This window comes from Rosa rugosa, chromosome 4 (assembly GCF_958449725.1).
Source record: "Rosa rugosa chromosome 4, drRosRugo1.1, whole genome shotgun sequence".
Lineage (NCBI taxonomy): Eukaryota > Viridiplantae > Streptophyta > Magnoliopsida > Rosales > Rosaceae > Rosa > Rosa rugosa.
The window spans coordinates 5,067,488-5,091,097 of NC_084823.1; the positions used below are offsets into that span (position 1 = coordinate 5,067,488).

Genomic DNA, 23,610 nt, shown 5'->3' on the forward strand with positions numbered 1-23,610 from the left:
CTTGTGGCGGCGCGTCGGCGGTGATCTGGGGGCGATCCTGTGCTCAGACCGTAGCCCGCCTGGCTGTCTATCCGTAGGACATTGCTTTGGTGGGAGTTGGTACTTCTGGCGGTACAATGAGCGTAGCTCATTATAGCTAATTATGCTTGCAAATGTACATGTAGGTACATCGCTTTTGACAATCAGTAAAATACATTAAGCGACAATCGGTTGCGACAACTCAAAGACGTTGCATTTTCAATTAAGCAAGAAATTTAGACTTTTTACGACAACTTTGACTTTTGTATGCGAGGTTTCATATCGTTGCAAAATATAATTACGAGGCTTTGTTTATGTTGTATCTAATAATTTGCAATGCATATATTATTGTTTATTACATTAGTTCTTCTTAAAGAAGTAGTATACCGACAGTGAGCAAGAAAAAAGAAGTTACCAAACCTTAAGCGTCGTTTTGTACGTCGCCGCCACACTTCTGCAGCCTCCACCATGCTGCATGGTAGTATTCTAGTTTGGAATTGTCGAGGTATAGTTAACCTCGAAACGCAAAGGGCTCTTGTCGATCTTGTCCAGGCGCGAAAACCTTCTCTTATTTTTCTGGCTGAAACCCTAGCGCAGAAAACCCTAATCGACTCTCTTACAAGAAAGCTGGGGTTCAAAGACAATATTTGCTTCCAACATCAAAGAGAGGCTCAAGGTGTAGCCCTAATATGGAATGAAGACATTCATGCGGAATTTCGATCCTCATCTGCGCATCACATCGATGTGGTAATCAGTCAACCTGGAGAAGCAACGAAATGGAGGTTTACTGGTATCTATGGTTTTGCAGCAAGGGAGGCGCGAACACAAACATGGGATCTGATCAGGTGTGGCGACCCAAATGGGTATACCACAGCGCCGTAATATTAAGCCAATAGGAGCTCGATACGTCGTAGACCTACCAACTTAATACTACAAGGCCTTTTGAAAATACAATTTTTAGAAAATAGGAGACCAAGAAAAACTAAATTTTAGAAAGGATTTTAAATCAACAACCCAACACTCAAATGAACAAGTCTGGAAATGCTTAAAAACAAAGTGGGCAAGTGCACTGTGGCGCCTTAGGGCTTACATCATAACCGAAATGAAAAGAGTTCAACAATAACAATAAAACAGAGGCGCGCTCCCAGGTAGGCGGACCTCACAGAGTTCAACATGGAATGAAAAACAAGTAAATCGATGGAATACCAAAAGGGAAGAACTTCAAGCAACAGGAACAGCAACACACGAACTCGGCCAACGACTCACTTCTAATCCAAATCGTCCGGAATGACCTCGTTGTAACCTGAAATGTAGGGGTGAGCATTTCGTCCTCGTTAGCCCAATAGGGGCCGACCCAACCTTAGTTAGGTTTGAAAACTAATAGGTAAAACATAGCTACTAGAATATAGATTGCGCGCATTTGTAACACCAAGTAAAACAAATGCAAACAAAAACAATCATAGTTGTTTCGTTTCAAGAAATCATATGCAGCATGCTTCACACAACTTGGAGCTCCGAGATACTTACCTGCCGGCTAAACTAAAATAAATCGGTGACCGACCTGGTTCGTCATCCTTCGAGAACCGGCCAACTACTCTATAGTCTTTATGGCTACAAGTAGCGAAAGTGTCCATTTCCTGGCTCTGAGTCTCCTATGACTGGTTCACTGTCTGTACTCACCTTTCCCCGACAAACATAGGAGCACAGCCCCCTCCGGAGGTTCACGGTTATCGACACCGTGGGATCCCTAGGAATTTACGCGTCTAGGTCCCATTCACTTTCAGGTCACAAACACAAACATACAAAGGGTACAGTATCTCAACATGCAAGTCTAGCCTCGGTTTTCACAATCAACAATCATCAGTTATGAAAACACAGGTATCACGAGGCATCGACTAATGAACAACCAAAAATATACTTGCAGGCAACATAATATTATACTAGAGCATTCTACATATATTGAAAAGCCTCTAATAAGGAAGGGACAGCTCACCCTACTTGGAAAATGCCGGCGTATTCCACACTCTGATGTTTTCCACTTAAGCTCCCTTAATGATCGTGTTTCCTAAACCATTACTTAGTTTGTAAGTAATTATCCAGGTAAACATCATGATCAACTTTAAGTAATCGCGCATACTAAATCCTTTTTATTTCAATGAGGCCATTAATTATTTCTTTCAACCTTTACCAGTTTGGGAAACTAACTTCTTTCTTAAAAAGGAAAACGTCCTTATCGCTCCGCTAAACTTTCGCCAATCCGAGCGACCAAAGTCGAGTCGATCCTCACGTTTTACGAGGTCGGTCAACCATGGTCAACTCTCGGAGTTGACTTTTGACATTTGACTTTGACTTCTGACTTCTGACCAAATAATCCTTTATTTACCATTAATTCTTATTTATTAAAAATAAATAAGTAAATAATTATAAATAAAGTTTTACTTTTACTTTTACTCATTTACTTCTCCTTTTTCCCATTTTCACTTTTACCATGACTTTTACCTCCACACTTTCACTTTTACCTTTTACCTTTTTTTTTACCGAAGTTACCTTTACTTTCACCTTCTTCACTTTTTACCACTTTACCACAGTAAAACCTCATTTAATCCAACTTTTACCATTTTCTTTATTTTCGTTTTCTTCCAAAAACAAATCCATTTCTTTTCTTCTTCCTTTTCTTTTTCTTTTGGCCAAAACTACACAACAACAATCACCAAATCTTCAACAACAAAATTCCAACACTTTGAAAATTATTCTAATAAAATCCTACTAATTAAACCATCCTCAAATCTCTATTTTTCACAATTTTTCCAACACAACAATAGCTCAACATAATCAAAATCAACCAAATAAATTCCAAAAATTCTAGGGTTTGTCCAAAACCCATTCCTTACCCTTTCTTCTTCAAAAATCACGGCCTATTCCTTGTCCTTGGCCTTCTTCACCTACAAATCCGTCCAACATCAACATCTCAACCAAAAAACTCGAAAACAAGGTTGCATGGATAGATCCTTACCAAAAATCCTTGCCAAACCCATAGCCTAGCTTCATGGTTTAAGGAGAAATCGGGTTCATGCAAACAAAATCACAAATCAAAATCAAAAACTCGGATTTAGGAAGAAATAGGTGTAGATCGGATGAATAGAGGCTAGATTAGGAGGGATATTACCTTGATTTGAACTTGGAAAGAAGAAATCACAAAAGCCCCAATTTTAGCTTCGGGTTCTAGGGTTTTTGGAGGATTAAATGGCTAAATTTCTTGATTTTGGTTGGAGAAATGGAAAGATGGGATGATGAGAAGAAAATCTGGAAATTTTGGTTGAAATCCGGGTTCCGGCGACCGGCGGCGATTTTCCGGCGAGGATGAGGAGAGAGAAGCTCTCGGGTAGAGAGAGAGAGAGCTGAAGTGAAAAATGAGGTGGGTTGAGGCTAGGGTTTGGAGAATGTGTTCCTTAAATACCTCTCCCAAATTTAATTGTGAAAAGTCAAATCTGCCCCTCCTTTTGGGCCAATGGGCTTGGGCTGCTCCTATTTCATTTTCCTTTTAATTTTCCTTAAGCCCACTCCGAAAATACACTTTAAACATCCTTATTTCTCCGACACTTCACCGAATCCTTTCGGGAAAATTTTCCGGGCTTGTCCTAAGCCTCGATACTTTAAAAATAGTTTCCTAGACCCAAATTGGATTTTCTCTAAATTTCTTAATTCTCTAAATTTCTTAATCCTTTAAATGGCCTCAAAGTCTTAACCTAAGCACAAATACTTTTGTACCTCACGAATACGTAATTTCATACGTTAAACGACAAATTAAAATAAACAATTAAAAGTACGGGGGTCTACATCAGGTCTCTTGCGGCGGAACCATGCACCCTGCCTTGGTTAATGGCGGGGGATTTCAATGAGATTATGTCTCAAGCAGACAAGTCTGGGGATCCACGGAGAGCAGCCCTGCCAATGGAAATTTTAAGGAGAACTATGGCAGCTTGTGGTTTTGTTGATATGGGGTTTGTGGGTAGTAGGTTTACCTGGAGTAACAAATATACCAAGGAGAGGTTGGATCGGAGCTTTCAAACCCTACAGTGGAGAAGCCTCTTCCCGTTTAGTAGAGTTATCACTCTTAATCCCTCGGAATCAGACCACTGCCCTATCTTAATCAAGGTTCATGCGGAGAAAGTGCAATCTACAAGGGTTAACAGGCCCTTTCGTTTTGAAGAGATTTGGCATGGTAATCAAACCTGTGCAGACATCATTCAGAAAGGAGTGGGCTCTTCCTACGACAGGGAATGTTTTGAGACAGATTGGTTTCAAATTCAAAGCTATTGGTAAGAAGCTAATGCAGTGGCATAAGACTGATTTTGATAGGCAAAAGGCTGAAATGAGAATAATCCAGGAAAAGCTTAATGACATTATGAGACAACCTTTTTCTCCAGAACAATATGAGGAGCAGAGAACCTTGCATGCCAAGTATAGCCAATTACTGTCTCAGCAAGAAAAGTATTGGAGGCAAAGATCCCGAGCGGTGTGGCTTAAGGATGGAGACAGAAATTCTGCTTTCTTCCATCGTAGAGCATGTAACAGGAAGAGCAGGAACTCCATTAGGGGTTTAACTGATGAGCAAGGACAATGGCAATCAGAGCCGGCTGAAATCCAACGATTATTGTTGACCTACTTTAAGACAGTCTTCTCTTCTGAAGGAGGTGATGCCAGGGCTCTACAAACTGTGCTCGATGCTACACCAACAAAGGTAACTAGAAGCATGAATGAATCTCTTGTGCAGCCCTATACAGATGATGAAATCAAAGCAGCTTTATTTCAAATGCATCCCTCAAAGAGTCCGGGCCCGGATGGTATGTCCCCATTCTTCTTTCAAAAATATTGGAATGTGGTGAGCATGGATGTCTGTAATGCCATTAGAAATTTTCTTGAGAAAGGAGAGCTATGGCCAGAAGCAAATTATACTTTCTTGTGTTTGATACCAAAAACCAAATCGCCTAAAGTAGCTGCACACTTCAGGCCAATTGCCCTATGCAATGTGATTTGTAGAATTGCTTCTAAAGTAGTGGCAAATCGGTTAAAATGTATTCTGCCTGAGATCATCTCACCACTTCAGAGTGCGTATGTTCCAGGGAGGTTAATCTCTGATAACACCTTAGTAGCTACTGAGGCAGCGCACTTCATGCATCAACTGAGAAGCCGAGAAACAGGTTTTTTCTCCTTGAAACTTGACATTAGCAAAGCGTATGATTGTTTAGAATGGCAGTTTATCCAAGCTATGTTGCTCAAGTTGGGTTTTCAGTCGTCATGGGTTCAAATGATTATGAGCTGCATTTCATAAGTAACTTATTCTATTCTCATTCAAGGGGAACCATCTGCAAAGCTTAGCCCTACTAGAGGTATTAGACAGGGTGATCCCCTATCTCTCTATCTATTTATTTTATGTGCAGAAGGGCTGTCAGCCTTAATCTCAGATGCAGTTCATCACAATGCTATTGCTGGACTTAAAATGTGCCCCCAAGCTCCCACTCCTCATCACTTATTTTTTGCGGATGATAGCTTTCTGTTTGGGACTGCAACATAAGGTGAATGCTACAAATTTAAAGATATACTTGATACCTATGAACGTGCCTCAGGTCAACAGGTGAATTATCAGAAGAGCAGTATGGCATTTAGCGGGAATGTGGATATGGACACACAAAACAAGTTTGCTTCTATTCTGGCAGTTAAAAGAGTGGATGAGCATGACAGATACTTAGGTCTACCTCTGAGAGTTGGTAGATCAAAGACTGCGATTTTTGAGTACATTAAAGAGAAATTAACAAAGAAGCTTATTAATTGGAAAGCAATGATTCTGAGTTGTGCCGGCAAGGAAATCTTGATAAAAGCAGTGGCACAAACAATGCCATTGTATGCCATGAATTGTTATCTTTTACCACGGGGGTTATGTGATGATATTCATAAGTTGTGTGCGTCTTTCTTTTGGGGGGACACCAATGAGAAGAAAAAGATCCATTGGAGGAGTTGGGACAAGCTGTGTCTGACAAAGAAAGAAGGAGGTATGGGATTCAAGAACTTGTATGCTTATAACCTTGCAATGTTGGCAAAGCAAGGCTGGAGATGGTAACAAACCCTACATCACTTATAGCAAGATTGTTCAAAGCTAGGTACTTTCCCAATTGTTCTTTTTGGGAGGCCGATTTGGGAGACTCACCATCCTTTTCATGGAGAAGTATTCTCAGTGGCAGGCCAGTTCTAAAAGCTGGTATTCAGTGGAAAATTGGTGATGGTCATTCCGTAAGCATTTGGCATGATAGGTGGATCCCGGTGCATCATCCAGTCCATCTACAACCACCAGCCACTACAGAGTTCCATTTAGTTGCTGATCTTATTAATCAGGAGACATGAGAATGAATTCCAGCATCAGTGTATGCTTTATTTTCTAGTGAAATAGCTGAGAAGATCTTATGCATCCCACTTGGACAACGCCAATGCTCTGACAAACTAATATGGAGTCCAGAGAAAAAAGGTTTTTATTCTGTGAAGTCAGCCTACTGGATAGCTCGGGAACAAGTCCTACAGAATGTTCTCACTTCTACTTCTAATGGAGATCCGTTTAAAGAGCTTTGGCAGCAACTTTGGAAGGCCAAAATTCCGGGAAAGGTGATTATTTGTAACTGGAGGGCTTGTAACAATCTCTTGCCCACACGGGAGAGGTTACTAGCTAAAGGATATACTGGAACCACAGAATGCTTGCTATGTCAGAATCACATTGAAGACAACTATCATCTCTTTTGTCAGTGTCCTCTGGCCAAACAGATACTCTCTGCACCTCCTTTTAATTTACAACATACTTTGTTGCCTAATATGAGTTTCAAGGAATGGATGCTTGAAAGGGCACAACAACTCAAACCCGAAACCCTAGAGAAGCTGATAATGGTTGTCTGGGCTCTATGGAAAAACAGGAACAATGTTCTGTGGGAAGGCAAAGTGCAAACTGCTCACGACCTTGTTCTAAGCTGCTTTACATGGCTTGCAGATTTCCAAAAATCCCGTAGCAGGAATCCACCAACAAACAGGTCCGTGAGGGCCAAATGGAAACCACCGACGTCTGGTTTCAAGTTGAATGTTGATGCAGCCTTCCTTCCCAACCAAACCAATAGTGGCATTGGAGGAGTATTAAGAGACTCGACAGGTCAGTTTAGAGCTGCATTCTTTCAACCTGTAATGTTTGCAGCATCACCAAAGCAGTGTGAACTCCTAGCCATTCGAGCGGGTTTTGATCTGTTATCCTCATGTGGTATACACAACGTTAGTGTTGAAAGTGATTTCATGGAGGCTGTCTCTGAAGCAAACTGTAGGAATTATGATATGTTAGCTAATGGAGGCATAGTGGATGACATTAATGAAGTATGGAGTAGGTTGCAGGGAGTGACCATAAGTCATACTCTGAGAACGTGTAATGCTGTGGCACACCGCCTGGCAGCTTTAGGTTTTGAGAATCCTATTGGAGCCGTCGGGTTTGACCAAGCTCCTTCTTATATTAGTGATGTACTACAGCACGACTATGCTAAACTCGTTTGAGTTGTTTGATCTATAAAGTTCTTTCTTTGATTCAAAAAAAAAAAAATACCGACAATGAGCAAAAAATGATTTATTGGTAGAAAAAAAAAATTATCATTGATAATAATAAGAATACAAGAGTAAGAGAAGGGGACATGAAGCCTAAACTTCTCCTAGTAGAAGAGAAAACAAAAGAACAAAAATGCAACTACTAAATTAATACAAGAACTATATCAGAGCTAGCCCATATGAATATCAAAAATCACTTGGGCACCAAAGAGATAAGCAGCATTCAACAAGCGAAAAAGAAGCCAACGAAACCAGTAGATCGAAAGCCACATCAGCATATTGCTTGATAAGAAAAGAAAATAACTCATGCTTCTGACTAAAAACTGAACTGTACGTCTTGAAGTAGCTGCTAAACTGCAACAAATAAAAACCAAGTAGTAGCAATTAAACCAAAGGAAAAACAATTAATATGAAAGTAGCAGAGTACCATTCTAAGGGAGGACTGGAGGAGGCTACTTTCAAGTGTTGCCTATATACAAAACTACCAATTGCAATGATTAAAGAAGAAATCAATATAAAAACAAATTTAAAAAAAAAAAAAACAGTTGCAATCATATATATATATATGTAGTTCAAATATTGCCACCCATACTAGACATGAAAAAGAACAATAAGCATGTACACAGAAGGAGTACGAATTGCAATACCTCACCTACAACTGAATTGACTCTTCTTGAATGGCTCTTTTACTTCAAAGCAATCCACTCTGAACAAAATATTACGATATAAAGTTCAAGACATAATTAAGGAATCTTAATATAATAGGTCTATATAGAATGCAAGAAAAGATTTGTATTTTATCAAAAGACACAAGCAAATATTATCCTTCTATTTCATTGTACATGATGGATTTCTTTGTTTGAGTACGGAGAAAGATTACTCCCTTAACACCCCAAAAATGAATGCAACGCGCTTCATCAAAAATATATAAGAAGAAAATATTATGTAGAACCAATGGCGGATCTAGGATTGAAATCTTGGTCGGGCTTGGATTTCTTAAACCAATATATATATATATATATATATATATTAGCTACCCTATACCCACCATCAATTGTACAGACCCCGGCACCCCGCTGGCCTCAAATCCCTTAATTGCGCATGAATTGACCCTTGGAGAGATTGATTAATATGATGTTAGCTATCTATGAATCTCCACCAAAACTTAAACCTCCAAAAATACACATAACAAAGAGACAAAGATAAAAACAGGTTTGTACTGCAGAAAGATGATCCCACAGGCAAGCATCTTAGGTGCCAAGATGCTAGTACCATCCATGAAAACAAACACTAAAGCTCAACATAAGCCCCGAAAAAAAAAATGTGAATCAAATTGCAATTTCTGGTGCATCTATGAAATGGGCGCACATCAATTAAACCCACTTACCCACATCAATTAAACATTTAAACCCACATCAGTGCATCACATTTAACCCACATCAAGTCATCAATTAAACAATAAATTGCAGATTTGCAGAACAAGGAGATGGAGAGAATGCTGCAACATGCATACCAGATTTCCAGAGCAAGAGAATTTAAGATTTGACTGCAACCTTCATTCTTCAATCCACAAAATCTTCAATCCAATACAACCTACGAAATTGAATTTCACATCAATCCTTAACCCTATAAATTGCCCCAAATTGGATTGATTCAATTAAACAAAATTGAACTTACATTGAATTCATTGCCCCAAATTGAAGAGGGAGAGTAAGAGAAGTAGATACGACTTGATCTCTGAGAGAAGTGGAGAAGGGAGAGCCACAGGCGGTGAGAGGAGGAGGAGGAGAGAGTGAGACTATGAGAGACGATTCTCCAGTTCGAAACTCCGAGTAGGCCGTAGTCGATGACTCGATGAGTGGAGTCGGGAGTGGAGAGTTAGTTCTGAAGGGCTACTGGGCTTCTGGACTCTGGACTCTGGACAATACCCAATTGAAAAAAAAAGTACACATTTAATTTTTTTTTGAAGCCCAAAAATCTCGGACGGGCTTGAGCCCGCCCCAGTCTGTACATAGATCCGCCGGTGTGTAGAACACCAAGGAGTACAAATAGAAAGATGGTGTACCTTAGGCTTGCTGTTGCTAAAATAAAGTAGAACAGAATAGAAAGATTAATAACAACATCATAATTATTGCCATTTCAATGCTTCTTGACAAACTCTACGATCCTAGAAATTAGAAATTAAACTCTGAATTTAGAAATACGTGCCTAGCTTCATTTCTGCCGCAAGAAAAAAGCATGACCCATTCCGAGAGACTCAAAATTGCACACCCTGGTTAGCCTTCTTCACTCATAATATTCCACCTGAGCGTCCTTAAAGATGTCAATAGCCCCAACGAAAATAAGCACCAAAAACACATAAGAAGAAATATGATATCACTAAAAATAATAGTTCTAAGATCTAATTGAATAAGTAGGAAACTAATTAATTAGCTATCAATTCTTGCTCTTTGATCGTCTTCTTCTTTTTTCTTCCTTTAGCCTATTTTCAGCCGCGGCTTATTGCTCTTCTCCTGCCCCATTTTTTGTCTTCTCTCGTTTCCCCTCTTCACCTAAACTTAACCCACTAAAGACTCTTATTAACCCTAATCTTAAATGAATCTTAGCCATCCATCTAAAACAAACAATTTCAGCCATATAAATTGGTGTCGGCCTAAACAAAAGGAAAATAATTATGTAAAAAAATAATATCATGTTATAAATATTATATATATATGTGGCTGTCCACTGTAAATACTCATTAGTTATGTCCTTATGATGTAAACATTACTCCTATATAAAGGGGTCTAATGAGAATGAAATACACACTTCTACCTCCTCCTATATTCTGTTTCTCTATTCTATGTCTCTCTAATTCTCTAGTTTATAACACGTTATCAGCAGGAATTTGCTCTTATTTTTCTTCTTCTTCTTCTTTGAACTCCATGATGATCCGCAAGCCTTATGGTGAAACATAGTTGCTTATGACCAAGGCTAATGATCTATGAGTTTTTCTTCTTTCTCTCCTAGATGAATATCAATTTTCTTTATGCGATCATTTACATATATTTGTATGTATCTTTTATATAATATAATTGTTGAAAATTTATATTTCATATACGACAATGAGAACTACAAGTTCCATTGCTCAAGACTCGAGTCCTCTGACCGAGTAGTCTTAGAACCTATGGTTCTATAGACATCACACGAATGTTTTTCTCGTGTGTTCCCTATGGGATCCATTTTTCATATTTATGAACTCTTCGAAACCTTTGTTTCGTATATGAATTTTTCATAGAACATATTGTTCTAATAATTATGGATCCTAATATATCTCATCTTTTCTCTTTATAGAAAGATGACGCATCTAACAAAATTGGACTATGATTCTCTTAAAATTTCTGGCAAGAACTATTTGATGTTGAAATTCACCTTATGGCTAAAAACTTTGGAAATGCCATCAAAATTGACAATAAGTCATCTGTGCAAGATACCGCCAAGCCTATGATTTTCTTGCGTTATCATCTTGATAAGATCCTAAAAGATGATTACCTTACGGTGAAAGATCCACTTGAGATTTGGCAAGCATTGGCTGATCGATTTGCTCACCAGAAAATCATTGTTCTATCTAGAGCACGATATGAATGGACGCATTTTGCGCCTTCAGAACTTTAAATCTGTCACTGATTTTCAATTCCGCTAAACATATGATTACCTCCCAACTAAAATTATGTGGAGAATCTGTCAGTGAAGATAACAAGCTCAAAGTCCTGATTTTTTGTGGACAATGGAAAACATATTGATTACATGATCAGCGGTGGTTTTCTTGATACCGATAAATTTTAAGCCTATGTTTAGGCGTTTTTTTTTGTCTCTATTTATTTTGTTTAGTCATTTTAAGCCTATGTTTTCACACCGATTAAACGTAATTATGTTTCATTATCTTTATCTGTTTAATCATATTTATTATGTTTAAATTACCTTTATTACAATTCTTTCATAACTGAATTTGTCGTGAGTATTTGTTGCAAGAGCTACAATTATCATGATATTATCATGATAATATTTTTAATTGTCATTATCTTGTAGTTATTGTTATTAATAACTCATTTTATTATCAATTTTATTACCATTCTCCGGTAATTATTGTTATAAGTAACTCATTCTATTACCATTTTCGATACTTACCATAGTTATTTATTTTATGTAATCATAATGAACATTTATTACTTATGATTATTTTTGTCATATCTACCTCATATGATTATGTCGTTTGTGAAAAAATAACAAAATTATTTTCCATAGCTGGGACTTGAACCCAGGTCTTTTTGGATGCAAACAAAATATATTAACCAACTAGACTACACCAAATTTATGATTATTTTGTTATAATGTTATATTAATGCATGTTTCAATTACTGACTCTAAATGAATCTGTCTCTATTTTAGAATATTCTGTTACTCACCAATTGATATCAACAATATCAATTATATTTTCAACAGAATCGAGGTATGTATTTTCATGAGTTTGACAACTTCAATTTAATTTCCTCTTATTATCTTATCTGATAATTTGATATAAAATTGTCACTCATGTTTCTTGTTTCAATTACAAGAGGACTTAAAATTCCTCCACTGATTGTTATACAATCAAATAGATCGAAACATCTTGTTTCTTGATCTCCAATTATGTCAGGACCTTTGTCCATTCTCTTTATAAGTACATGTGAACCTCTGTTCACTCCACTTTTAGAACATGCTTCTAATTGTGAAGACTCAAACCAAATGTTTTGAGTACGTATGAGGCCTATGGTCCCTAAATCTATTATTATTTGAGTATATGCTTATACCCATATGGACTACTGTCTCAGACTCGAAATTTGAGTATATAATTTTGACATTTGTTTTCAGTGTCAAATAATAAAATGAACCACGTGTTCATTAATAAATTCATTTTGAACCATGAATGTTCATGATAAATATAATTAATGACAAACATAGTTGTCTTGCATGCATATAATGCAACTATGGACATGATCCATTGCAATTGTTGATAATTTTTCACAATTGATGCTTCCACAAGCTAAGGTAACAATCATCTCAAGAGCTGCAGATCTTGATTGATGGCCGGCTCCAACTGAGCTCGTATTATGTTACCTATGTGGAATACCATTGCATATATTTGGTGATGAAAGTTTCACCTACATTAAGTTGTATTAATCAACTATAAGTATACTACTGTATACTATATCATGAATTAAAAATTTCATTGAGCCAAATAAAATTATTTTGGCGTGACCAATGTGTCATTATTTTATCTACTATGTCATGTAGACTTATCTACAAACTTTACATTGTTGTATAATACAACAATAATTGCAAACTTTCCTAACGAGGATATTATAATTTATCGCACATCTGTGAGTTGTCACTTTAATAAGACAATTCTCCCGTCATTAGGGGGAGAAATATTATGAAAAACGATATGAATTGGTGTGTGATATTTATCCACCATGTCTTCTTATTATCTTAAGAAAAAGTCTCAATCAATTATGAGAAATTGAGAAAGTGACACTTATTAACGATAAGTTTTTGACCTAAAATTTGGTTTGGGCTCGCCACCCACCAATGGATTTCCAATCCAAATTTTTTTTTGCCCGCATATTTTGCGAATGGTCAAACTAGATGGTCTTCCCGCCGTTAGGGGGAGGAAACACTATTGTAACGGCGTGCATTATGTGGGATATATCCACCAAGTCCAATGTTTTAATCTCCCTAGCTATAAGGGAAGATTATACAAGCCCTATAACACTCGTTATGAGGTTATATAAAGATCCACATTCTTTAATTAATTTGTCCTTGAGAGACAACAAATGCCCCTAAAAGAGGCATGGGTACCTGATATGAATAAGCTTATTATAGCTAATGCATGCATATATTTTGAATGTGTGATAGATCTCTAATTGATGATCATTGATGATATCTCATCTGTAGTTGGAACTAAATATCATCAAGGGCTATATACTACCACGTTTCATTGTGTCGACAAATCATACTATTGGCCAAATTGGAAAGAGGCAATTCCAATGATTTTAAATATTGTAAACGTGATGATATACTTGGACTTTATCTACCCTAAAAATAACAAAGGGTGTACTAAAGTGAATTGAAATCACTATGACACAATTCTCTTTATAGAGACATGGGCATTCTTCTCCAAGCGACAACTTTTCTATAAGTACAGTGTTACATATAGCTGTTATATTGACGAGAGTCTTATAGCAGGTTGTCATGATTATTATGAAGATCTTAAAGGCAAATTGCTAAAAGCAAATCCCCAAATCCTATGTGTCATTATAAGCATATTGCTTAACCAAATCCTTAATGGATTCATATTGCCAAAGGCAAGTCCATGAATGAGTGAAAGAGCTTAAAGCTCACTCATGGAATCAAAAGTCTAAAGCTCATACATACTCATTCAATTATGGTCAAAGTGACTTATTGCCTCAATGAGTACTATGACAAGACTAAGAAATCGAATTCGAATCATGCTCACAATGTTGCAACATATTCTAACTTCCACGAAGTTATGAATTTATCTAGAGCTCATATTGAGCCTATATGAAATTATCAATTACACTAATTGATATTTATGGCTAAGTATGCCATACTTAAATTTCAATGCTCGGAATATTGTATAAAGGTAAATGTGTCAATTGTTGTTCCTTTATATTGTTATTCTTTGCTAATATCTTTATCTATAATTTGAGCATATGAAATTGGTTCTACCCTTATCATGTCAGGTAAGATTCATTAAAGAACATCATAGTTTTATTGGTAATGCCCTAACTTTTGCAGGAATTGCAATTCATGATCAGTCCCCTTTATGCAAAGCACACATAGTCTCACCTATGTGATCGACACACCATATCTAATATATATGGTGCATGTATTTTATTACATACATGACTGAAGCTTGCAACAATCAGGGCGAGATTCTCATCAGGGGGAGCATTCAAAATCATATTACCTAGGACATATGCGCGTTGTACTCTTTTTCTCCTTCGACCAGGGTTGTTTTTGTCCCACTGGGTTTTTGTTACCTGGCAAGGTTTTTGACGAGGCAACATTAAGCGCGTCCAACACCATATCATTTAGTGGTGAACATCCAAGGGGGAGTGTTATAAATATTATATATGTGTGGCTGTTCACAGTAAATACTCATTAGTTATGTCCTTATGATGTAAACATTACTCCTATATAAAGGGGTCTAATGAGAATGAAATACACACTTCTACCTCCTCCTATATTCTGTTTCTCTATTCTATCTCTCTCTAATTCTCTAGTTTATAACATATCAATTAATAAAAAAAGGAAAATAGATGGCAACTATATAAATAGTGTAGCAGCTAGCTAGTAGCAAACCTAGCTATTATCAATAATAACGATACACTAAATTCACTATGTGTGTGTCTATATATATATATATATATATATATATATATGGTTCTTCTATTAATATATTCATTTTTTTTTTAAGAAATCATTTGTGGGACTCATATTTCGATCACGTATCGCAAATTGATTATTCAATTTTTAGGTTTCTATGAGTAGATTACTTCTGCACACTTTCAGCCAAATTGATAATTGTTAAGGTGACGAACTAGATTAAATCAGTAGACGTACCGAATATGTCCAACCTTAACCTTTCATATTCACTTACGGTAAATTAGTGGATCCCATAAGCTATCCCTTAAAATGGCAAAAGAAAGAAAAAAAAAAAAAGGATCCCTTAGTAGAGACGATTCAAGAGGTTCAATAGCTATGAGGACAATGAATAAGAACTCAAGAGGCACTTGAACGGAGACGATTCAAGAGGTCTCATAGATTGAACCTAAGATACGAGGTCTCTTAGATTGAACTCAATAGGTGACTAGAATGAGTCAACAAGATTGAAGACCAAAGATATCCCGACGCAAAAAGACAAAAGAGTCATCTTGAAACTAATGTGTTAGTCTCAAAGGGATCATTATGCACAAACTAAATCAAATTTGAGATTTTTCAGTTATCAGTGATTCAAATAAACAGATGGTTAATGTTAGTATTCTCAATTAAGCGAAAACACATATAAGTAGTCACCTAATTGTTTTTATGCGAGAAAGCTTGAGTTGTATAACAAATATGCGAGAAAGTTCAAGTAGTCGCATACGCAATGAGCGACAACACATAGAACTTGTTGTCTAATTTAGTATTCTGTGAGGAATTTTCACTTAAACGACAATCAGTAGAAGCTACCATTTAATTGGTCTTTTGCGAGAAATTTAAAGTTGTCGCATAAACATTAAACGATAATTCATATAAGTTGTATACGAGGAATTTCATGTTGTCACATAAATATAAAGCGACAACCTATAGAGGTCGTAGCCTAATTGGCCTTTTGTGAGAAAATTAAAGTTGTCACATAAACATTAAGCGACAACTTGTAGAAGTCGTCGCCTAATTGGTTTTTAGTGAGGAAGTTCAAGTTGTCACATAATCATCAAGCGACAACCTGTAGAAGTCGTCGCCTAATTGGTTTTTTGCAAGAAAATTAAAGTTGTCACATTAACATTAACCGACAACTAGTAAAAGTTGTTGCCTAATTGATTTTTAGCGAGGAAGTTCAGGTTGTCACATAATCATCAAGCGACAACCTGTAAAAGTCGTCACCTTATAGGTCTTTTGCGAGAAAATTAAAGTTGTCACATAAACATTAACCGACAACTAGTAGAAGTCGTCGCCTAATTAGTTTTCAGTGAGGAAATTCAAATTGTCACATAAACATTAAGCGACAACCTATTAAAGTTGTAGCCAAATTGATTTTCAGCGAGGAAGGTAAGGTTGTCACATAATCATTTATCGACAACTCATAAAACTGGTCACTGAATCAGTCTTCAGCGACAAAAATCTAGTTGTCACATAAAGATTAAATGACAATCCGCAGAAATCGTCGCATAATTAATCTTTTGTGAGGAAGTTAAAGTTGTCACACAAACATTAATCGACAGTTGGTAGAAATTGTCGCCTAATTGACATTTTGCGAGGAATTGGGTGTCGCATAATGTCAAATGGGCAACAACTGTCAATTTGTCGCAAATACCTACTTTATGCGACAAATTGGTTGTCACCGATGGGTCATGTGCGGCAACTGAAATTTCCTCGTATTTGCCAAGTTTTTGAGACGATTTTTGGGTTGTCACAATGAAATTCCTCGCTTTTGCTATTTTCTCTTGTAGTGGGTTATAAGCATGGTGATTTACACCCGTTACGTGATTGCGCGGGCGGGTCACTTAGTAGTCTAATTCCTCGATCTCTAGGCCTCTTGATGTGAATTAGAGACCCTTGAACCGGCTCTAATTCATGTTAAGTGAGTTCCTACTACCCTTAAACCGGAGTAGGAATACCATGTACTGGAATTTCAGTCCTTGATCCTTGAACCACCTTGGATACGACTATCGCCAAAGTATGAAATTCGCATCTACATTAGATTAGCTTCCGACACATGAGATTTGGTGAAGGAGCCTCCCTAGCACTCGACATTCTCATTTTTATTGTTTCCATTTCATTTTTACTTTTATTGCTTTACATTTCATTACTTTTTGTTGTGAATTTGGCTCGTTGATATGCCTAAGTTGATTAGGATTCAAGGCAAAACCAGATGGGTAAATGAAGATTAGTGCGCACAAGAATTCTTCTAGTATCCTAATGGGTTTTGGAATAGGAAGAGTTATTCCTATTGATTTAGACCTGGAAAGTAAGTTCTATTCTAGTTAGGAATAGGAAAGCTAGCTCTCTTTCCTTGTTCTAATAGTTTTAGGAATCCTAATGTGACACGTTTGTAACCAGCACCTATAATCTATAAATAGGGCTGCAGGGAGGTCACATAATGTGTCCTCAGATCAGAGAAGAGATCAAAGAGAGTTCTCAGTTACATACAAACATAGAGGCAGGGAAAGCCAAGGGTGATAGAAAGATCTAGCAAAGGAGTTGGGGATTAGCATAGGGATTTCAATAAGTACTTGTAATCAAGTTGTTATTCTCCATAGTGCTAGTGATTCTCAAGAGAGATCACACAGAGGACGTAGGCAAAGTTTTTGTCGAACCTCTATAAAATTCTGTGTTCGTGTGCTGTGGTTTGTCTTGCTGAGATATTTTGCATCATCATCCTATTGCTGTTTGCAGTCATTAGTCTAAAAAGAGAAACCAGGTTCTGGGTAAAAGGTGCATATTTACTACAAAGTGGTATAAGAGCTTAGGCTCAAGGTGTTTCTGAGATGGCAGATGACAAGGCATACGCATGCAGCAATGTGATGCCCATTATGTTGAATGGGAAGTATAACTTCACATTATGGCAGAGGAAGATGAAAAGTGTTCTTATTCTACAAGGTCTGTACGGGGCTATTCTCGGGATAGAGAATAAGGCAGCTGATATGGCAGACAAGGTTTGGCAGAAGATGGACAAGAAGGCAAAGAGCTTTATAGAGCTACATCTTGCTGATCGTGTATTGGTTCATGTATTGGCTAGTGCCAGTGAGAATATGAACAACAAGGAGACCTGGGATTATCTCGAGAAGGTTTACACGGGTAAGGTTCATATTGGTGAGAATATGGACAACAGTAAGACATTGGACAATGTCAAAGAGGTTGGCGGATAAACTCTTCTTGAAAGACGAACTCTATAGTCTTCGGATGGAAGAAGGTGGGGATCTGCAGGATCATCTGAATAAATTTCAGATTTGTGTTGCCTATTTATCAAAGGTGGATGTGAGATATAAAGATGAGGAGAAAGCACTTATGTTGCTAAGATCTTTACCAGCTTCATTCGAGCACTTCATCACCAGACTCGTTTCCGGTAAGGATTCTCTCAAGTACGATGAGATTACCGAAGCTATTCAATCTTATTTTAAGATGAATAGGGAGACCGAAAGCTCTCAATAAGGAGGCCTTCATGTCAAGGACAAGGAGACAGGTCAGTTGACGAGTAAGAAGGATAAATCTGGTAACAAGGGTACATCAAAATCCAAGGAAAACTACAAGAAAGGTTGCTTCAAATGTGGTGCTGCCGACCACTTGAAAAGAAACTGCAAAGAAGGGAAGATGAAAGCAGAGGCGATGGCAGGGAGTTCAAACACAGCCAATGTAGTCATCAAACAACATAAAGATGACGGTGAACTCCTTGTGGTAACATCCAGCTCCAATGCTTTCAGAAATTGGATTTTGGATACCGGATGTACATTTCACATGTGTGCAATCCGAGAATGGTTCGACACATATGAGGAGAGTAGCAGTGGAGAGGTTTTTAGGGGAGATGACTCATTGTGTAGGATCCTAGGTATTGGATCAGTGAAAATCAGAATGCATGACGGAGTTGTTAGAATGCTGGAGAATGTAAGATATATTCCTAAGTTAAGGAAGAACTTGATATCTTTGGGTACTTTGGACAAGGCCGGATATAGGTATCGCTCTGTGATAGGAGCATTTTTATGCGACGTTTTAATAATTATTTCCTCATATTTTTTTTAGTTATTTTCTTTACTTAATCATTTTTAATTTAGTTTCTATTTTCTAGGTACATTGGAATAAATGACAAGGAAATGAGCTTAAAGACACATGAAGGATGTGAGACGTTGGAAATGATAGAGTAAAGGCACAAGGATGCAGAAATGAGCTTAAATGAAGAAATTGAGTATTCCTCGTCTGACTAGGAATCCCAGTCAGAGTAGGAATCCTTATGAGGCTAGGAAACCTTGAGGCATTAGGAGACTACATGGCTTGAAGATGACACATGGAGGCCCAAGAATCTTCTAGATTGAACTGGATTTCGGCAAAATGGTGAAAGCCCATTGGATTTAGGGTTTTGATGATGTTGGAGATATTTTGGGAGATTAAATGACAGGACCCGCCCCGGATTTCACCCTGAAATCCGAGGTGGCCCTGCGGGGTCCACCTTACAGATAACCCTACCAAGAATTGGCCGAGTCACCCCTAAAGTGGACTACCCAGAACATTAACCCACAATAGATCAGAGCCAAACAAAGAAGTGCGGAAGCTATTCGTCAACTATGCCTCGAACCATGTACGCCCGACCTCAACTAATAACGCCTGCAAACCATGTACGCCCAGACGTTGTTCTAATAACGTCTAGACGAAAAACGTTAGCGTGAGTGGACAAAAATAAATAATTTAAAAGAAAAAGGATTTCATACTTTCCCACATTTATTCTCTTAAAAATTTGATGCATGCAACAATAAGAAAACACATTTAGCTTTAAATCCAAGAATTTCAAAACGATAAACCGACTAGCCTCGCTAGTCACAACATTCGAAAAGAAAAAATATCGTAAAACCGAAATCTCATTTCTCAAGAAGATAAGACCAGCCCCGCTGGCTACAGTGAAAATCGGACTAGCCCTGCTAGTCAAGCAACGATAAGATATGGGGAAGAAGTATCACCATACGAAAGAAGGGAGCCTCCCAGGCTCGGGTCGGAGTGTCCCACACTCAGGAGCATCCCATGCTCTGCTCTACTCACCCACGAACACATAAAGCAGGGAGGAGTACTAATAGGCTAGCTAGCAATAAAATATATCGACCCAGGTATGGTGGGTAAAAATCATTCAAATCCAGTAAATCTATAAGGCTTCCCCATAAGTCCCGCGAATAAAGAAAAGGGTTATTATCACAAATGGTACCTGAACTTATCCTCTATTTTATCGATGGTACCTGAACTTTAATTTTGATCACAACCAGTACCCGAACTTTTCGATTTCATTTTAAATGGTACCTAAGGCCACATTCGGTCAATATTCCGACCAAAAAAGCCAAGTCAAAAAAAAAAAAAACAAGTTCAAGGCAAGTCTATTACCAAAAAGATCATCACTATATATGATCGCAACCCTTGAAATCATCAAAGATCATCACTATGATCGCCTTACATGCTGTTTTTAGTCGGAATAGTGACCGGAGGTGGCTCTAGGTACCATTTAAAATGAAATCGAAAAGTTCGGGTACTGGTTGTGATCAAAATTGAAGTTCAGGTACCATCGATAAGATTGAGGTATAGTTCAGGTACCATTTGTGATAATAACCCTAAAGAAAACACGGGTACGATTCCCAACCGTACCCGAAAATTCTCGTAGAAAGTCACATAAATCAACAGCGTGTCCCACACGCTAAAAGAATAATTAGATCAATCGTTTCCTAGACAAAAATTTCATTTAAAATCCGAAAACAATTCAATCCCGAAATCACTTTATAATATTTCATAAATCTCAAAACCCAATCAAATCCGAAATCACTTCATAATCCGAAAACCAAAATCACTACCGATAGCAAATCATCATATGCTCAAAATATAAAAGATGATAATTAAATAAAGCATTACTTTAGAGAAATAAATGCATGCATCAATATTCAAAATCAAACGTCCACTCACAGTACTTGTTGGCGACCACGCAAACGAGTTCCTTTGTCAAGAGATAGCTCGATATATCGTCCTGTACACAAGTACACTTCCATAAACGACAATTCGAATAAATAATTACGGACCTAAACGAAACCCGAAGATCCCTATCTCCATTACTTCTCAGATTCAACCCAAATCACACCCATAACACCAATTCCTCGATTTACATATTCCACAACGAAAACGAGGGAAATCCGACGGCCGGATTTCCCACAATTCAATCACAAAACTCCGAACTTGGGAAAATCACAAACAATTCCAAACTCCTCCAAAATTCACCAAACTTCACATACAAGCTCTACAACATTTATAGGATTTAATGGGCTAAAAACTAGAATCAAAACACTGCCCTACACGCTGCAGCCGCCGCCACCGCCACCAGCTCCGATGGCCACCAAACTTTGGTAGCAGCACCTACTCAACAGACCCAACAACTTTCTCAACTGAGACAAAGTCAGAAAATGAGTAGAAGTACCTCAACAATTAAAGAGAAGTTTGAACCCGATTTATGAATAGTGACCCCAAAACTTCAAACCGTCGATTCTTCCTCCACACTGGAAATCGTGGCTCAAGGCTAGGGGCAAAATGATCCTTGGCAAAAACCGAACCTTCGACACTGGTTTGGTGGCCGGAGACGGCCGGAATCGGAAGAAACCGGCGTTGACTCAAACTGCTACAGTAAACTTTAGGAGCTCGATGCGTCGTTTTCCGGCCAAGCCGCCGCGAGTTACCGCCTTGGGGAGGTTGGGTAGGAGTAGAGGAGTCCAACAGTGCCATTCGTTCGTCACCAGGTGGTCGGAATCGTGAGGTGGTCGGAGTTGCAGAGAAGAGGGAGAGAGACGCGGGGAGGAGGAGAGAGAGAGAGAGAGAGAGAAATGAAAAGTTACCTGGACCAACAGTAAAAATTCAAATATATATTATCTACTATGAACAGTAACTTCAGTATTTCGCTTATAACTTTCGCATATGAGCTCCGATTTTTACGTACCATGTATGCACGCGCTCAGTTTAACGTCCTCTACAACTTTCATGAAGAACATTTTCTCAAATTTTGACCCGAACAAAAAAGTCAACTTTTAGGGCCACTAAAAGTACTGAAATGACAATAAAAGTGAAAGTAAAGATCGTTTACCGTCAAAATGACTAGTAAACCGGTGAATTCAAGTTTGGGACGTTACAATCTCCCCTCCTTATAAAAATTTCGTCCTCGAAATTAACAGGGACAAGTAACAACTATACACGTCCCCAAATGTCACTTACATAGCCGATCACGTCATGTAACACATCTTCCGAAACTCGTTTCAACGTCAGAACTAATATCTCAACAGCTTAACCATTACCACCAGTAATGGCACCAAGATAGTAAGACCACTCAATTCCTCCAAAGCAATCCTCTACACGTATTAAACTCAAACATCAAACAATTTTCCAGGACGACAAAACACCATTCACCAGGTCTTCCTTGAGCGGTATCCATGATGGAGAACAAATGGCACTCGTCCAATATCTTGTATCAAACAACGCAACACTCGGATCCGAAAGTGGTCCCACCACGTAACGATCTAATTTCTCGAATTAATCACCACTGGAATACTTTACCATTATCAGTGACCAGAGTCACTTGGAAACACGACATCTAGCCATAAAAATTCAGAATATTTATTCAATTTTCTCTATAAATGGTTTCCAACACTAAGGTTCCCAAAGAATCACCAAAAACTTCCAATAATATTTCAAATGCTACTTAACAACCGATCACATCACAAAACACCTTTCCCGAAACTTGGTTCAAAGTCAGAACCATCATTATTACCAAGTCCATTTCCACTCACAATCCTGATTTCCGAAGCAATTATATCATCCATAGACAGCCCAAATCTATTGTCACTCGTCTCAGACACTCAAACACAAACTCGAACTCCGGTTTCCTCACCTTAATCCCTGCCCCAACAAACTTGTTGGCATCGAGGAAAAGACAACCACAACATTTTCCTCGAATCACATTTCGTAGCACAACTTGAAACTGTAGAGTAGTTTTACTCTACCATCACCAGGGATAGGCGCAAGACAGTTAACCAATCGAATACGCAAAGAAAACCCTAGGAGGTCGGCGTACAAGAGGCATAGCACCAGAAGAAAACCAACTAGCTTTGTACCTTACACACTTGATGAATACCACAGCACCGAAGAGTGCACGATGGGGAACCGCTGCAGTCGGGCCATCACTCGAGAGGTACTGGGCAACACCAAGCATATAAGGCAACAGAATAGAAACGAGTCTACAGAACCTTACAACCTAATGCTCTGATACCAAATTGACAGGACCCGCCTCGGATTTCAGGGTGAAATCCGGGGCGGGTCCTGTCATTAAATCTGATTTTTTTCCTTGGGAAATGATGGAGATAATGTGAAAATTAAGGAGAGAATCAAGGAGATTACGTTGAGAAAATCTTGGGAGAGTTTCAAGGGATTGTGCAACAAGAAAAG

The 23,610-nt window shown here is 38.1% G+C and overlaps 1 protein-coding gene and 2 long non-coding RNA genes across 3 annotated transcripts; 1 reads left to right on the top strand and 2 right to left on the bottom strand.

The window, feature by feature from the left end:
- Positions 1–1,083: 1,083 nt before the first annotated feature.
- LOC133707035 (uncharacterized) lies at positions 1,084–3,421 on the bottom strand. The gene is made up of 5 exons (XR_009844872.1): positions 3,185–3,421; positions 3,032–3,060; positions 2,910–2,960; positions 2,017–2,083; positions 1,084–1,321 (listed from the first exon to the last, which is right to left on the bottom strand). It is a non-coding gene; the product is annotated as an uncharacterized LOC133707035 (long non-coding RNA).
- A 476-nt stretch (positions 3,422–3,897) lies between these two features.
- On the top strand, positions 3,898–7,593 carry LOC133744209 (uncharacterized). The gene is made up of 4 exons (XM_062172349.1): positions 3,898–4,173; positions 4,259–5,219; positions 5,646–6,132; positions 6,456–7,593. Exons 1-4 carry the CDS (start codon positions 3,898–3,900, stop codon positions 7,591–7,593), a joined length of 2,862 nt encoding a protein of 953 aa, XP_062028333.1.
- Positions 7,594–7,682: 89 nt separating this feature from the next.
- Positions 7,683–9,264, bottom strand: LOC133742886 (uncharacterized). The gene is made up of 3 exons (XR_009862818.1): positions 9,155–9,264; positions 8,294–8,347; positions 7,683–7,995 (listed from the first exon to the last, which is right to left on the bottom strand). It is a non-coding gene; the product is annotated as an uncharacterized LOC133742886 (long non-coding RNA).
- Positions 9,265–23,610: the final 14,346 nt, after the last annotated feature.